Source organism: Salmo trutta, chromosome 5 (genome assembly GCF_901001165.1).
Source record: "Salmo trutta chromosome 5, fSalTru1.1, whole genome shotgun sequence".
NCBI lineage: Eukaryota > Metazoa > Chordata > Actinopteri > Salmoniformes > Salmonidae > Salmo > Salmo trutta.
Genome location: NC_042961.1, coordinates 32836324 through 32855106, shown reverse-complemented (window position 1 = coordinate 32855106; position 18783 = coordinate 32836324). Strand labels below are relative to the sequence as shown.

The 18783-nt window shown below is 44.3% G+C and overlaps 1 protein-coding gene across 1 annotated transcript in view; it reads left to right on the top strand.

The window, feature by feature from the left end:
- The window catches only part of LOC115193479 (phospholipid phosphatase 4-like), an 80959-nt gene that overhangs the window by 50654 nt on the left and 11522 nt on the right, over positions 1 to 18783 (top strand). The window contains exons 4-5 of the mRNA XM_029752162.1: positions 14463 to 14526; positions 15022 to 15146. Coding sequence (XP_029608022.1) covers positions 14463 to 14526; positions 15022 to 15146 — 189 coding nt within the window. The remainder of the gene's footprint in view (positions 1 to 14462; positions 14527 to 15021; positions 15147 to 18783) is intronic.

Below are 18783 nucleotides of genomic sequence, written 5' to 3'. Positions count from 1 at the left end.
TTGCTGGTGACTGTGATTTATTTAGATTTCAAGGCACACTTAACCAGCATGGCTACCACAGCATTCTGCAGCGATACACCATCCCATCTGGTTTGCATTTAGTGGGACTATCATTTTCTTCAACAGGACAATGACCCAACACACCTCCAGGCTGTGTAAGGGCTATTTGACCAAAAAGGAGATTGGTGGAGAACTGCATCAGATAACCTGGCCTCCACAATCACCCGACCTCAACCCAATTGAGATGGTTTAGGATGAGTTGGACCACAGAGTGAAGGAAAAACAGCCAACAAGTGGTCAGCATATGTGGGAACTCCTTCAAGACTTATGGAAAAGCGTTCTAGGTGAAGCTGGTTCAGAGAATGCCTAGAGTGTGCAAAGCTGTCATCAAGGCAAAGGGTAGCTAATTTAAAGAATCTAAAATCTAAAATATATTTTGATTTGTTTAACACTTTTTTGGTTACTACAAGAAAAAAATCCAATGTAATGACGGTGCCGGAGGAGATGGCTGCCTTTTTACGGGCTCCTCAACAATTGTGCTATTGTGTGTGGTTTTTCACGTTATTTGTAACTTATTTTGTACATCATGTTTTCGCCACCGTCTCTTATGACCGAAAAGAGCTTCTTGATAAAAGGACAGCAATTATTCACCTTGTACTGGACAAAGATCTTTCTTTAACGTGTCAGGCGCAAAGGGTTTACTTCAGACACCCGTCAAGGACCAAATCCCTGTCATTCGCATGAAGAAGAGACAGAGACATCGGGGACATAGGTCTGGATGCCTTGTAAGGATCCGACGGCGAGTGAGTAATCTCCCTCTACCATCAGTCCTATTAGCCAATGTGCAATCATTGGCTATCAAAATGGATGATCTCCGATCAAGACTTTCCTACCAACAGGACATTAAAAACTGCAATATCTTATGTTTTACGAAGTCATTGCTGAACGACGACATGGATAACATACAGCTGCCTCCGGTAACACAAGTGGTGGAGATCTGTGTCTATTTGTAAATAACAGCTGGTGCACAAAATCTAATATTAAGGAAGTCTCTAGGTTTTGCTCGCCTGAGGTAGAGTATCTCATGATAAACTGTAGACCACACTATTTACCAAGAGAGTTTTCATCTATATTTTTCATAGCTGTCTATTTACCACCACAAAAAGATGCTGACACTAAGACTGCACTCAACGAGCTGTATAAGGCCATAAGTAAACAAGAAAATGCTTATCCAGAGGCGGTGCTCCTATTGGCCGGGGACTTAAATGCAGGGAAACTTAAATCCGTTAAACCTAATTTCTACCAGCATGTTACATTTGCAACCAGAAGGAAAACTCTAGACACACAGAGACGAGTACAAAGCTCTCCCTCGCCCTTACAAGCAAAAACTAAAGCAGGAAGAACCAGTGACTCACTCAAAAAGGTAGTGGTCAGATGACGCAGATGCTAAGCTACAGGACTGTTTTGATAGCACAGACTAGAATATGTTCTTGGTTTCTTCCGATGGCATTGAAGAGTACATCACATCCATCATCGGCTTCATCAACCAGAAGCAATGGATTACAGGCAACATCCGCACTGAGCTAAAGGGTAGAGCTGCCGCTTTCAAGGTGCAGGACTCTAACCTGGGCACTTATAAGAAATTCCACTAAGCCCTCCGACGAACCATCAAAAAGGCAAAGAGTCAATACAGGACTAATTTTGAATCGTACTACACCAGCTCCGACGCCCGTCAGATGTGACAGACGCGAGCTGCCCAGTGACACGAGCCTACCAGACGAGCTAAATAACTTCTATGCTTGCTTCGAGACAAGCAGCACTGAATCATGCATGAGAACATCTGCTGTTCCGGACGACTGTGTGATCACGCTCTCTGTAGCCGATGTGAGTAAGACCTATAATCAGGTCAACATTCACAAGGTCGCAGGACCAGATGGATTACCAGGACACCGAGCATGCGCTGACCAACTGGTAAGTGTTATCACTGACATTTTCAACCTGTCCTTGACCGAGTCTGTAATACCAACGCGTTTCAAGCAGACCACCATAGTCCCTGTGCCCAAGAAAACCATGGTAACCTGCCTAAATGACTACCGACTCATAGCACTCAAAGCACTTTGAAAGGCTGGTCATGACTCACATCAACACCATTATCCCAGAAACCCTAGACCCACTCCAATTTGCATACCGCCCAACAGATCAGCAGATGATTAAATCTCTATTCCACTCCACACTGCCATTTCCCACCTGGACAAAAGGAACACCTACGTGAGAATGCTATTCATTGACTACAGCTCAGCGTTCAACACCATAGTCCCCTCAAAGCTCATCACTAAGCTAAGGACCATGGGACTAAACTCCTCCTTCTGCAACTGCACGACTCCACCACCATCATCAAGTTTGCCGATGACACAACAGTGGTAGGCCTGATCACCAACAACGATGAGACAGCGTATAGGGAGGAGGTCAGAGACCTGGTAGTGTGTTGCCAGAACAATAACCTCTCCCTCAACGTGATCAAGACAAAGGAGATGAATGTGCTTTACAGGAAAAGGAGGACTGAGCACGCCCCCATTCTCATCGACGAGGCTGTAGTGGAGTATGTTGAGAGCTTCAAGTTCCTTGGTGTCCACATCACCAACAAACTATCATGGTCCAAGCACACCAAGACAGTCATGAAGAGGGCACAACAAAACCTATTCCCCTCAGGTGACTGAAAAGATTTGGCAAGGGTCCTCAGATCCTCAAAATGTTCTACAGCTGCACCATCAAGAGCATAGTGACCCGGTTGCATCACCACCTGGTATGGCAACTGCTCTGCCTATGACCGCAAGGTACTACAGAGGGTAGAGCATACGGCCCAGTACATCACTGGGGCCAAGTTTCCTGCCATCCAGGACCTCTATACCAGACAGTGTCATAGGAAGGCCCAAAAAATTGCCAAAGACTCCAACCACCCTAGTCATAGACTGCTCTCTCTGCTACCGCACGGCAAGCGGTACCGGAGCGCCAAGTCTAGGTCCAAAAGTCTTCTTAACAGCCATAAGACTCCTGAACAGCTATTCAAATGGCTACCCGGACTAATTGCATTGTCCCCACCCCACCCCCCATTTTTATGCAGCTGCTACTCTCTGTTTTTTAACCATGCACAGTCACTTTACATATTACCTCAACTACCTCGACTAACCAGCGCCCCCGCACATTAACTCCGAACCGTTACCCCCTGTATAAAGACTCGCTACTGTTATTTTATTGTTGCTCCTTAATTATTTGTTATTTTTCTTTTTGTCTTATTTATATATTGTCATTTTTTTTACTTCTGTTGATTTTAGTAAATACTTTCTTCACACTTTTTTTCTTAAAACTGCATTGTTTACTGGCTTGTAAGTAAGCGGTATTCGTGACAAATACAAATACAATTTTATTGATTTAATTTCATTTTGATTCCATATGTGTTATTTCATAGTTTTGATGTCGTCACTGTTATTCTACAATGTAGAAAATAGTAAAAATAAAGAAAAACCCTTGAATGAGTAGGTGGATCCAAACTTTTGACTGATACTGTAAGTACTCAAACATTTTACTCAGTATTTGTTGAAGCGCCTTTGGCAGCGATTACAGACTTAAGTCTTCTTGGGTATGACGATACAAGATTGGCACACCTGTATTTGGGGAGTTTCTCCCATTGTTCTCAAGCTCTCTCAAGCTCTGTCGGGTTGGATAGAGAGCATCGCTGCACAGCTATTTTCAGGTCTCTCCAGAGATGTTCGATCGGTTTCAAGTCCGGGCTCTGGCTGGGCCACTCAAGGACATTCAGAGACTTGTCCCGAAGCAACTCCTGCATTGTCTTGTCTGTGTGCTTAGGGTCGTTGTCCTGTTGGAAGGTGAACCTTCGCCCAAGTCTGAGGTCCTGAGCTCTCTGGAGCAGGTTTTCATCAAGGATCTTTCTATTCTTCGCTCCATTCATCTTTCCCTCGATCCTGACTAGACTCCCAGTTCCTGAAAAACATCCCCACAGCATGATGCTGTCAACACCATGCTTCACAGTAGGGATGGTGCCAGGTTTCGTCTAGATGTGACACTTTGCATTCAGGCCAAAGAGTTCTATCTTGCTTTGATCAGACCAGAGAATCTTGTTTCTCATGGTCTGAGTCCTTTAGGTGGATTTTGGTGGCTTCCGTTTGGTCAATCTACCATAAAGGCCTGATTGGTGGAGTACTGCAGAGATGGTTGTCCTTCTGAAAGGTTCTCCCATCTCCACAGAGGAACTCTGTAGCTATGTCATAGTGAACATCGGGTTCTTGGTCACCTCCCTGACCAAGGCCCTTCTCTCCTGATGGCTCAGTTTGGCTTGGCGGCCAGCTCTAAGAAGAGTCTTGATGGTTCCAAACATCTTTCATTTAAGAATAATGGACGCTACTGTATTCTTGAGAACCTTCAATGCTGCAGAAACATTTTGGTACCCTTCCCCAGATCTGTGCCTCAACACAATCCTGTCTTGGAGCGCTACAGACAATTCCTTCGACCTCATGGCTTTGTTTTTGCTCTGACATAGACCTTATATAGAATTGTGTGCCTTTCCAAATCATGTCCAATCAATTGAATTTATCACAGGTGGACTCCAATCAAGTTGTAGAAACATCTCAAGGATGATCAATGGAAACAGGATGCACCTGAGCTCAATTTCGAGTCTCATAGCAAAGGATCTAAATACTTATGTAAATGTCCTATTTCAGTTTTTTATTTGTAATAAATTTGCAAACATTTCTAAAAAACTGTTTTTGCTTTTCTCATTATGGGGAATTGTGTGTAGATTAATTAGGAAAATTGTTTATTTAATAACTTTTAGAATAAGGCGTAACAAAATGTGGGAAAATTCAAGGGGTCTGAGTATTTTCCAATACACTGTATGTTCACCCATACTCCCTGACCAACCTCCCTACTATTGTATTTGCCTTGAAGGCCCAGTGCAGTCAAAAATGTGATTTTCCTGTGTTTTATATATATTTCTACACTATGAGGTTGGAATAGTACAATAAAATTGTGAAAATAATAATGCCCTTTTAATGTAAGAGCTGTTTGAATGAAATTTCAGCCTGTTTTGGTGGGGTAGAGTTTTTGCCTGCCTGCTGACATCGCTATGTGGTAAATTAGTTAATAGACCAGTAAGTAAGAGTTCCAAACCTGTCTGCCAATAACAGCTAGTTTTGAGTTTTCCCCTGCCCACTCGGACTACCCCCAGACAGTCTTAGCAAAATTCTTTCTTGAGAAATCACTCTTTGCTAAGAAGATATTTTTGTTTCTTTTTACAATTTTAATTGAAAACAATCACAGTAAGAGATAAAAACTTCTGCACTAGATCTTTAAGTAACCAGACCATTGCTCCATTCATTACACGTCATACTAAATGGAGGGATACATATTCTACATTGGTTTAATGGAGCAAAGCTGCCCATGGCCTCTGGAAAGTACCACCAAACATGTTTTACAAAATAGATACATGATGTACCCATTTAGTGTGATTGCTTAAAACATACCATATCAGTCACAATCTATATCTATTTCCTTTTGAAAATATTATCTTCGTTCTACGTAACATAGGGAGATGGAGTGTGCATAGATAATCCTTTATCTCGGGATCATGGGACATTAGCAATGGTAATGACCTTATTTTCACAGCAAATGAGTCTCACCGGGCACTGATTTTCCATAGCAGTGAGAGAGCAGTTTGAGAGAAACAGAAACGGGGTGGTGACAGAGAGACTAACCTCCACAAAACATGGTGCAATTACCTGTCATAGCATTTTGATGAGGCCTCGCTTTCATTCTTTCACTTCGTGTCCCTGGAGAGAAGGGATGGGAGTCAGAAAAGTAGCACATTGTAATTAATGCTCATATTTTTGCCTCATTTTACAAGGTAATTGAATTGGTCCAATGGAACACATCTAATTTCTACTCTCTCTGCTAGGCTGCACGAAGCTCGCCCAAATTAACAAGCTGTTTAATAACGACTTAGCCTTCCACTCCACAGCCCAAAGACAGATACATTTCATCGGCTGCACAGGGAACCATCGGTTAAACACTAACACTGCATGGCCTACAGATTAGCCCAAAGAGGCAGCGAACTAGCTAATAATGAGCCTAGGCATTTGGCTATACAGACTACTGTTGATGTTTTTGTATAAAAGTTCTAGAGTTGCAAAGTGTTGATTCAGAAGGTAGATTTACACTAGGTAAGAGTTAAATTAACAAGCAATGGTGGAAACTATCCCCATTGTTGGTGTTAATAACCAGATTTGAGTGAGATTGTTTAAAACACTCAAAACACACGCTCATTATCATATTTCCCAGCTTTCGTCAGTGTTGGAATGACATTGGACTGATGTCACTTACATGCGGACCAAACCGGCCACGTTGGGTACGTGAGTGTTGCAAAATAAATATACACATTCACATTCGCTTGACGCGCTGCAGCTTTCTGCAAGTCCCGCCTCTCTCATCACCTCATTGGTTCTCACAACGATCATACTTCCTGTACTTCCTGTAAACAAAAGCCAACGTGGGTGCTTGGAAGATGGAGGAGGAGAGATTTATCTTGGAAGTAGAGAAGTACTCGGTTTTGGTAATAAAGAATAATTAGTTCAGAGTTTGTTTTCATATTTCAACCTGCGCATCCAGATCGCGTCTGGAAGGGATAGACAAACTCAACATGTGTACGATGTCGCACATGGATGCACATGTGGAGACGGTTTGGCCAGCATGTTAGGCACTGACTTTATTATTGTTTTTTAATTTTACATTGTTGTTTGCTGTCTTCTTCTGTCTTTTCCTTTTTTCTCTTTAGTTCATTGTCTTGGTTGTTGGTGCATTGGGGGGTTCTTGGGGGTGGGGAATGGAATTCATTGTATCTTTTATTTTTCTTCCTGGGGGGGCGGTGGGAGGGGTCTCGAATGGTTGAGGGACAGCTATTGTGGAACTGTGGGGGGATCTTGGAGGGTTTGGGTTCACGTTTTTTCGCCTGGTGGTAGATCGGTCAACATGCCCTTGAGCAGGGCATTGACCCTGGATGCTTCTGTGTGTCGCTCTGAATGGGAATCTGTTGGATGACTGGTATGATGTTGTTAAGCGGCTTCACTGCAAGTATATTGTATGTTTTGAATATTCAATAAATAATAAATAATACAAAATAAAAACACTGGCCAATTTTCTGTGCAGGTATAGCGTTAAAACCTGTTGGGGCTAGGGGGCAGTATTTGCACGGCCGGATAAAAAATGTACCCGATTTTATCTGGTTACTACTCCTGCCCAGTAACTAGAATATGCATATAATTAGTAGATTTGGATAGAAAACACTCTAAAGTTTCTAAAACTGTTTGAATGGTGTCTGTGAGTATAACAGAACTCAAATGGCAGGCAAAAACCTGAGAAGATTCCATGCAGGAAGTGGAAATCTGATTTGTGGAATCACCTTCAACACTTTGCCTATGAAACACCCCGTGAGTTAGGATTCATTTAGCTTCCACTAGATGTCAACAGTCTTTACAAAGTGTTTTGAGTCTTCTCCGGTAGAAACTGACCGAATGAGAGGCTTGGAAAGTTGGTCACAGGGGTAGGGCCATTACTACTATGACGCGGGCGCCCATGGGTACCCTCTCATTCCGAAATGTTTAGTAAGACAATGCAATCGTAAAATTTGTCCTTCCAATTTGTTCAGTTCAAAGCAATAAACATTAATAGTGATGAAAACCTTGTTTCATTTAGATTTGTTCAAGATTAACATGATTTATTCCACCCATATCTTCATTATAATTGTATCCAAAAAACAAATAGCGCTTTTATTGATAAATCAAATCAAATGTTATTTGTCACATACACATGTTTAGCAGATGTTAATGCCAGTGTAGCGAAATGCTTGTCTTTCTAGTTCCGACCATGCAGTAATATCTAACAAGTCATGTAACCTAACAATTTCACAACAACTACCTTATACACACAAGTGTAAAAGAATGAATAAGAATATGTACATAAAAATATATGAATGAATGATGGCCGAACGGCATAAGCAAGATGCAGTAGATGGTATAGAGTACAGTATATGAGATGAGTAATGTAGGGTATGTAAACATTATATAATGTGGCATTGTTTAAAGTGGCTAGTGATACATTTATTACATAAATTTTTCCATTATTAAAGTGGCTAGAGTTGAGTCAGTATGTTGGCAGCAGCCCCTCAATGTTAGTGATGGCTGTTTAACAGTCTGATGGCCTTGAGATAGAAGTTGTTTCTCAGTCTCTCGGTCCCTGCTTTGATGCACCTGTACTAACCTCGCCTTCTGGATTATAGCGAGGTGAACAGGCAGTGGCTCGGGTGGTTGTTGTCCTTAATGATCTTTTTGGCCTTCCTGTGACATCGGGTGGTGAAGGTGTCCTGGAGGGCAGGTAGTTTGCCCCCGGTGATGTGTTAGGCAGACCTCACTACCCTCTGGAGAGCCTTGTGGTTGTCTGCGGAGCAGTTGCCGTACCAGGCAGTGATACAGCCCGACAGGATGCTCTCGATTGTGCATTTGTAAAAGTTTGAGTGTTTTTGGTGACAAGCCGAATTTCTTCAGCCTCCTGAGGTTGAAGAGGCGTGGTCCGCAACGGGGCTGATTTTTCTTTTGTAGTCCGTGATTGACTGTAGACCCTGCCACATACCTCTCGTGTCTGAGCCGTTGAATTGCAACTACTTTGTCTCTATACTGACGCTTAGCTTGTTTGATTGGTGCCCAAAGTGCCCAAAGTAAACTCCCTGTTACTCAGGCCCAGAGGCTATGATATGCATATAATAGGTAATATTGGATAAAAAAAAATCTCTAGTTTCCAAAACTGTTAAAATGATGTCTGTGAGTATAACAGAACTCATACAGCAGGCAAAAACCCGAGGAGAATCCATCCGGAAATAATTTTTGGGGAGGTGACACCGTTTAAAATGCCTGTCTATGGGGAAATCAATAAGATACCTCCCAGATTGCCATTCCTAGGGCTTCCAGCAGATGTCAACAGTCTTTATAAATAGTTTCAGGCTTGTATTTTGAAAAATGAGCTAGAATTTGTAGTTTTTCTAGGTGGCTCCCATTTTGGCTGTAGTGTTGTGGCGCGCGTCGGTGAGAGCACGCACTTCGTTATTTATCTCCGGAAATGAACATACTATTCTCCGTCTTAAATTGTATCTTTTATTTACATGTTAGGGTACCTAAGGATTGATTAGAAACCTTGTTTGACTTGTTTGGACGAAGTTTATTGGTAACTTTCGATATTCATTTGTATGCATTTTGAACGAGGGAAACCAGTGGATTACTGAGTCAAGTGCGCCAACTAAACTGACTTTTTTGGGATATAAAGAAGGACTTTATTGAACAAAAGGACCATTTGTTATGTAGCTGGGACCCTTGTGATTGCAAACAGAGGAAGATCTTCAAAGGTAAGTGATTTATTTTATCGTTATTTCTGACTTTTGTGACACCTCTTCATGTATGTAAAGCCCTGGAGTGGGCCACCGCCATCTGGGAAGAGAGAGGCCCGACTCTGGAGGACTACGAGGACTTCTCCCGCCGCTTTCGGGCAGTATTTGAAGGGAGAGCAGCGGGAGAGCGCTTGTTACATTTAAGACAGGAGATGAAGAGCGCTCAGGAGTTTGCACTGGACTTTAGGACTCTGGCTGCTGGTGCGGGATGGAATGAACGGGCCCTGATCGATCACTACAGGTGTAGTTTGCGAGAGGACATTCGTAGGGAGCTAGCCTGCAGGGACACCACCATCCACCTGGACCAGCTGGTAGACTTATCGATCCAGCTGGATAATCGGCTGGATTGGGGTCCTTAGATCCAACTCCTATGGAGTTGGAAGGGGCTGGTACTAGGGAGACCGGAGCGGAGACCATTCCAGGCACTAGAGGTGACCGCAGAGGGCACACTGCGGGTCGGTGCTGGGGAGGTTTTCCAGGGAGTCGAGGTGGTAGGCGGAACACTGGTGGTTCATCTCAGGTGAGTAGGCACACGACTCACCCAGACCCCCCTGTTGCTCACATGTGGGTATCTATAGGATTTCCGGGGTTTTCCCCGCATTCCCAGCATAAGGCGCTAGTAGATTCAGGCGCAGCTGGGAACTTTATTGATCGGTCCTTAGCCCATAGATTAGGGATTCCTATTGTTCCTGTTGATGTTCCCTTCCCTGTACATGCCCTAGATAGTCGTCCGTTGGGGTCGGGGCTTATTAGGGAGGTCACAGCTCCCATTGCTATGGTAACGCAGGGGAGTCATGAAGAGAGTATTAGTCTCTTTCTGATTGACGCTCCTGCGTTTCCCGTTGTGTTGGGTCTTCCCTGGTTGGCTTCTCATGATCCTATTATTTCGTGGCAACAGAGGGTTCTCAAGGGATGGTCCAGTCAGTGTTCGGGGAGGTGTTTAGGTGTTTCCTTAGGTGCCACTACGGTGGAAAGTCCAAACCAGGTTTCCACCATGCACATTCCTCCCGAATATGTCGATGTGGCAATCGCCTTCTGTAAAAGGAAGGCGACTCAATTACCACCCAATCGACCGGGGGATTGTGCAATAAATCTCCTGGAGGGCGCTGCACTTCCCAGGAGTCACGTGTATCCTCTGTTACAGGAGGAGACGGCGGCTATGGAAACATATGTTGCTGAATCTCTGGGACAGGGATACATTCGGCCCTCCATTTCACCTGTCTCCTCGAGTTTCTTTTTTGTGAAGAAAAAGGATGGTGGTTTACGCCCGTGCATTAACTATCGAGGTTTGAACCAGATCACTGTTAAATACAGTTACCCGCTGCTTCTGATAGCCAGTATGACAGAGTCATTGCTCGGGGCGCGCTTCTTCACAAATTTGGACCTCAGGAGCGCGTACAACCTGGTGTGTATCAGGGGAGGGGATGAGTGGAAGATGGCATTTAGCACCACTTCTGGGCACTATGAGTACCTCGTCATGCCGTATGGGTTAATGAATGCTCCACCCGTCTTCCAATCATTTGTGGATGAGATCTTCAGAGACCTGCACGGGCCGGGGTGTAGTGGTGTATATAGATGATATTCTAATATACTCCACTACCCGCGCTGAGCATGTGTCTCTTGTACGAATGGTGCTTGGTCGACTGTTGGAGCATGACCTTTACGTCAAGGCGGAGAAATGTCTGTTCTTTCAACAGTCCGTCTCCTTCCTTGGGTACCGTTTGTCCGCGTCAGGGGTGGAGATGGACACTGACCGCATTTCAGCCGTGCGTAATTGGCCGACTCCAACCACGGTAAAGGAGGTGCAGCGGTTTTTAGGGTTTGCCAACTACTACCGGAGGTTTATCCGGGGTTTTGGCCAGGTGGCGGCTCCCATTACCTCCTTACTGTACTGAAGGGGGGACCGGTGCGATTGCGGTGGTCGGCTGAGGCGGACTGTTTACCACGGCTCCAGTGCTAGCGCATCCTGATCCCTCCTTAGCGTTCATAGTTGAGGTGGACGCATCCGAGGCTGGAATAGGGGCTGTGCTATCTCAGCGCTCGGGTAAACCACCAAAACTCCGCCCCTGTGCTTTCTTTTCGAAGAATCTCAGCCCGGCGGAGCGAAACTATGATGTGGGGGATAGGGAGTTGTTAGCTGTTGTCTGGGCTCTGAAAGCGTGGAGACATTGGCTCGCGGGGGCTAGACACCCTTTCCTCATTTGGACTGACCACCGAAATCTGGAGTACATTCGGGCGGTGAGGAGACTGAACCCTCGCCAGGCTAGGTGGGCCATGTTTTTCACACGCTTTAATTTCACTCTTTCTTACAAACCAGGTTCCCAGAATGTCAAGGCAGACGCACTGTCCCGGCTGTATGATACAGAGGAGCAGTCCACAGAGCCCACTCCCATAATCCCAGCTTCATGCCTGGTAGCACCGGTGGTATGGGAGGTGGACGCGGACATCGAATGGGCGTCACGTGCTGAACCCACCCCCTCCCAGTGTCCCGTTGGGCGCGTGTACGTGCCGTTTGATGTTTGCGAACGTTTGATCTGTTGGGCCCACACATCACCCTCCTCTGGTCATCCTGGTATCGGTCGGACGGTGCGCTGCCTTACGGGGAAGTACTGGTGGCCCACGTTAGCCAAGGACGTGAGGGTTTATGTATCCTCCTGTTCGGTATGCACACAGTGCAAGGCACCTAGACATCTGCCCAGAGGGACATTACAACCCCTTCCCGTTCCGCAACGACCGTGGTCACACCTATCGGTGGATTTTGTGACGGATCTTACCCCGTCACGGGGTAACACTACGATCCTGGTCGTTGTGGATCGGTTTTCTAAGTCCTGCCGTCTCCTTCCTTTGCCCAGTATCCCTACGGCTCTACAGACTGCGGAGGCCCTGTTTACCCATGTATTCCGGCACTACGGGTGCCTGAGGATATAGTGTCTGATCGGGGTCCCCAATTTACATCTAGAGTCTGGAGGGCGTTTATGGAACGCCTGGGGGTCTCGGTCAGTCTTACCTCAGGGTTCCACCCCGAAAGTAACGGGCAGGTGGAAAGAGTCAACCAAGAGGTGGGTAGGTTTCTGCGGTCCTATTGCCAGGACCGGCCCGGGAGAGTGGGCATCATTTATCCCCTGGGCAGAGATGGCCCAAAATTCCCTGCGCCACTCTTCCACTAACCTTACCCCTTTTCAGTGTGTGCTAGGGTATCAGCCGGTCCTGGCACCATGGCATCAGAGCCAGATCGAGGCTCCTGCGGTGGATGAATGGTTTCGGCACTCGGAGGAGACGTGGAACGCTGCCCATGTGCGTCTTCAACGAGCCATCAGGCCGCAAAAGGCGAGTGCTGACAGCCACCGCAGTGAGGCCCCAGTTTATGCACCGGGGGATCGGGTCTGGCTCTCGACCCGAAACCTGCCCCTTCACCTGCCCTGCCGGAAGCTGGGTCTGCGGGTTTGTGGGGCCATTTAAAGTCCTGAGGAGATAGAACGAGGTTTGTTATAGGTTACAACTCCCCCCTGATTATCATATTAACCCCTCGTTCCATGTGTCTCTCCTGAGGCCGGTGGTGGCTGGTCCACTCCAGCAGTCGGAGGTGCGGGAGGTTCCTCCGCCCCCTCTGGACATCGAGGGGGCCCCGGCGTATACAGTACAAGCCCTTATGGACTCTAGACGTCGGGCGAGGGGCCTTCAGTACCTCATGGAGTGGGAGGGGTACGGCCCGGAGGAGCGAAGCTGGGTACCGGCGGAGGACATCCTGGACCCATCATTAATCCAGGATTTTCACCGCTTCCGTCCGGATCGCCCTGCTCCCCATCCTCCGGGTCGTCCCCGAGGCCGGTGTCGGCGTGCTGCTGGAGCCACGCGTCAGGATGGGGGTATTGTCACGACTCCCGCCGAAGTCGGCCCCTTGTTCGGGCGGCGTTCGGCGGTCGACGTCGCCGGTTTACTAGTTGCCACCGATCGATGTTTCACTCTTTGTTTGGTTTTGTCTTTATTGTGTACACCTGTTTTTGATTTTCCCTAATTGTGTTCATTATTTAAACCGCATTTCCTGTTTGTCTTGTCGGTGATTGTTTCCTGTTTTGTGTGGTTGGAGGTGTTTCTCCGCACTATGTATTTTCCTATGAGAAGATTTATTGATTTTTCAAGTAAACACGTTTGTTTACATTGATCCCTGTGTCCTGCGCCTGACTCCTCTACTTCTCTAAAATAAAATCATTACAGTCTCACTGTCCCCAGGCTGACCACTCACACACAGAGCTGCTGTACTTTGCCCAGAGACAGCAGACACCCCATTCCACTTTCTGGCGGCTTTAGAGAGCCAATGGAAGGCTTAGAAAGTGTCACGTTACAGCACAGATGCTGTAATGTCAATAGAGATGCAACAGAAGGACAACAAATTGTCAGACAGGGCACTTCCTGTATGAAATCTTCTCAGGTTTTGGCCTGCCATTTGAGTTCTGTTATATTCACAGACACCACTCAAACAGTTTTAGAAACTTTAGAGTGTTTTCTATCCAAATCTACTAATTATATGCATATTCTAGTTTCTGGGCAGGAGTAGTAACCAGATTAAATCGGGTATGTTTTTTATCTGGCCGTGAAAATACTGCCCCTATACCACAACAGGTTAACTGACTTGCCTAGTTAATAAAGGTACAAAAAACATATCCCTTTAATGTTCTGTTTTATTACTACATCAACTGCAGAATAACTGGCACAGATCCAGAATCTCTACCAGAGTGGCAAAGAAAACCTCACAATGGAGCTCAAATCTTGGCACGCAACTTATTCCCCATAGATTATCATTAATCTGTAATAGATACATGCTTGCCCTCTGACTCAGGTATATTATTGAGGTTGTAAGTGCTGTGTCACCCCCGGTTGCTCAATCATTTTGCTGTGTTGTGTTCTACTCTGTGTCTCTGTAAAACCTGTTTCTGTCTCTGGTTCTTTCTCTGTCCTGCAGCTGTCTCACTGGCTCTAGCCTTGAATGGAGTCTTCACAAACACTATCAAGTTGATCGTTGGCAGGTAAATACATCATTGCAGTACACCAACTAGACTCAAAAACTGTTTGGGGAAGGTTGAATTATATATCAATGAGTACCTTATTTAAATTGGTATTCACTATTCAGTTATGCGGTGTGGCACTTATTTTTATTTATTTTATTTTTATTGAACCGTTATTTAACTAGGAAAGTCAGTTAAGAACAAATTCCTCTTTACAATGACTGCCTATGGGACTCCCAATCACGTCCGGTTGTGATTTAAATAATTAACTAAATGCCTTGACATGTACTTAAAGTTAACTCTAGGTGGCATAACTTTGTGTTGCTCAGTTGGTAGAGCATGGTGTTTGCAATGCCAGGGTTGTGGGTTTGCTTCCCACGGGGGACCAGTACGGGAAAAACAAATGTATGAAATGTATGCATTCACTACTGTAAGTCGCTCTGGATAAGAGTGTCTGCTAAATGACTAAAATGTAAATGTAAAATGATTGAAATGGCTTCTTCATTTTCTCTGCAGACCCAGGCCAGACTTCTTCCAGCGTTGTTTCCCAGATGGACAGGTGAATGTTAAGATGCTGTGCACCGGAGAACCATACCTGGTGTCAGAGGGACGTAAGAGTTTCCCAAGCAGCCACTCTTCTTGTGAGTATCAGTCAGTCAGTCAGCCACAACACTGTCGATCAGTAGGTTTTAGGGATCAGTTTGAGCCAGGCAAGGCACAGAATCCCTAATCTTGATCCCAGCAAACCAAAACTGGTTCTGTGTAAGTTCTCAGAACATCGGTTAGGTTGTAGCAAGTGTATGCTTTCCACATTCTGGAGGACAGAGTTTTGAAATGAGTGGAATTCGAGTACGATAGCTAAGGAGATGGAGAAAGCAAGGATTACATATTGAAACTAAGGGCAACCATGCGTCCGTCCATGATGTATACGGGTAAGATAGTCCAGCTTGCTACATTTTCAGATATTACCCATTTCTAATTTTGCCAGAAACTGGTTTCATTTCAAGTTAAATGTACTGTTATCTTGCTAACGTTAGCTGGCTGGCTCACTAGCTAATGTTACCTGTATGATCTTATTATTTGTATCTCAGAGCCATTTGCTTGACTAGTTAAAGCCTAATGTTAGCTAGCTAACATTGAACCTGGTTGGTTCGCTACCTGCAGATTCATGCAGGGTAGTAACGTCATGAGTTGGGACTATGGTTCATTGTTTAGCTAGCTAGCTAGCTATGTGTCTTAACAAAAGACTCCACTATGCAATTATCCATTTCAACAGAATGTCACTGCAACAACTGTTGATAGACGTACTAGCTGGTAAATTTGCTCTGGCTGTCTACTCCGATTTCAGACCACGGGTAAGATAGTCTAGCTAGCTACATTTTTAGATATTACATGTTTCTAATTTTGACAAAGTATTTTCATTTCAAATTAAAGTGTGCTATTAGCTAGGTAGCTAATGTTGGCTGGCTGGCTTGCTAGCTAATGTTGCGTGTATGATCTTATTTTTCGTATCTCAGAGCCATTTGTTTGACTAGTTATAGTCTAATGTTAGCTAGCTAACATTGAACATGCTTCATTAGCTACCTGAAGATTTGGTATTTTCTATTTTACAAGGATCCCCATTAGCTGTTGCAAAAGCAGCAGATACTCTTCCTGGGGTCCACACAAAACATGAAACTTAATACAGAATGACATAATACAGAACATCATTAGACAAGAACAGCTTAAGGAAAGAACTACATACATTTTTAAAAAGGCACACGTAGCATACATATCAATGCATACCCGCAAACTATCTAGGTCAAATAGGGGAGAGACGTTCTGCCGCGAGGTGTTGCTCTATCTGTTTTTTGAAACCAAGATTGCTGTTTATTTGAGCAATATGAGATGGAAGGAAGTTCCATGCAATAAAGGATCTATATAATACTGTACGTTTTCTTGAATTTGTTTTGTAATTGGGGGCTATGACAAGACCCCTGGTGGCATGTCTGGTGGGATAAGTGTGTGTGTCAGAGCTGTGTGTAAGTTGACTATGCAAACAATTTGGGACTTTCAACACAATATTTCTTATAAAAATAAGTGATGCAGTCACTCTCCTCAACTCTTAGCCAAGAGAGACTGGCGCGCATAGTATTAATATTAGCCCTCTGATTACAACTAAGAGTAAAACGTGTCGCTCTGTTCTGGGCCAGCTGCAGCTTAAGTAGGTCTTTCCTTGTAGCACTGGACTACACGACTGGACAATAATCAAGATTAGACAAAACTAGAAACTGCAGAATTTGCTTTTTGGATTGTGGTGTCAAAAAAACAAAGTATCTCTTTATTACGGCTAGACCTCTCCCCATCTTTGCAACGATTTAATCTGTTTTTTGACCATGACAGTTAACGCCAAGTAATTTAGTCTCCTCAACTTGTTCAACAGCCATACCATTCATTACCAGATTAAGCTGAGGTCTACTTCTTGGGGCTATGTGGGACGTTAGCGTGCCACCCGTGGCGCACCCTATCAACAGCAGGTGCATTTCAAGAGCGGCAAATTTGAAACCAAATAAATGTAAAAATTCAAATTTCTCAAACATACAACTAACTTACAGCCTTTGAAAGATAAACATCTCCTTAATCTAACCACGTTTTCCGATTTCAAAAAGGTTTTACGGGGAAAGCATAAAGTTAGGTTATGTTAGGAGAGTACATTGACAATAGCTGTGTGTAATGCATTGTCGATTAAAAGACAGGCGTCACCAAAACCATAAAATCAGCTAAAATTATGCACTAACCTTTTACAATCTCCATCAGATGACACTCCTAGGACATTATGTTAGACAATGCATGCATTTTTAGTTCTATCAAGTTCATATTTATATCTAAAAACAGCGTTTTACTATGGCGTTGATGTTCAGGAAATCGTTTCCCTCCAATACCGGCAGTCAAGTCATGACAACAAAATAATTAATTAATATTAGAAAACATTGGTAAAATATTATATTGTCATTCAAAGATTTATAGATTTACATCTCTTGAACGCAATGGACTTGCCAGATTTAAAATTAACCTTACTGGGAAATCACACGTTGCAATAATCTGAGCACTGCGCCCAGAAAAATACGCATTGCGATACAGACTAACCGCCATGTTGGAGAGATCTAAAATCGAAAATACTATGTAAATAATCCATTACCTTTGATTCTCTTCATCAGATGTCACTTCCAAAGAATCCCAGGTCCATAACGAATGTAGTTTTGTTCAAAAAAGCTCATCATTTATGTCCAAAAACCTCCGTGTTGTTAGCACATGATCTAAGCCAGCCGGACTTCACTTCACATCACGAACGGAAAAAATATATTTACGTTCGTTCAAACATGTCAAACGTTGTATCGCATAAATCATTAGGGCCTTTTTTAACCAGAACATGAATAAAATTCAAGGCGGACCATTGGGTTCTCTTTTAAAACGTTTCGGAATGAGAGTACCCACCATCAACTCGCGCGCAAGGTGTCTAATGGGCCATCACAGTTCCAAGGCTCTTATTCGGTCGGATCTCACTGTAGAAGACTCAAAACACTTTGTAAAGGCTGGGGACATCTTGTGGAAGCAATAGGAAGTGCCAAAACATTCCTCACCCCCTTTGTTTTTCAATGGTATAGGCTTAAAGTCAATTCAACACATCAGGTATCCACTTCCTGTCAGAATCTGTCTCAGGGTTTTGCCTGCCAAATGAGTTCTGTTATACTCACAGACACCATTCAAACAGTTTTTGAAACTTTAGGGTGTTTTCTATCCATATATAATAAGTATATGCATATTGTAGTTACTGGGTAGCGCAAATGTGTTTCAGCCTGGGGCTGGAATGACATCATTCAGCTTTTTCCCGGGCTCTGAGAGCCTATGGGAGCTGTAGGAAGTGTCACGTTACAGCAAAGATCCTCAGTCTTCAATAAACAGAGACAAGAAGAACAAGATCTTGTCAGAGAGGGCACTTCCTGTACAGAATCTTCTCAGGTTTTGGCCTGCCATATGAGTTCTGTTATACTCACAGACACCATTCAAACCGTTTTAGAACCTGTAGGGTGTTTTCTATCCAAATCAAACAATTATATGCATATTCTAGTTTCTGGGCAGTAGTAATAACCAGATTAAATCGGGTACGTTTTTTATCCGGATGTGAAAATACTGCCCCCTACCCTAGAGAGGTTAACAACTGGACATTAGCGAGTAATATACTCAGAAGCGGTGGGTTGTGTGCGCGCATCCGAAGCTTCACTAGAACACCGCTCCAGC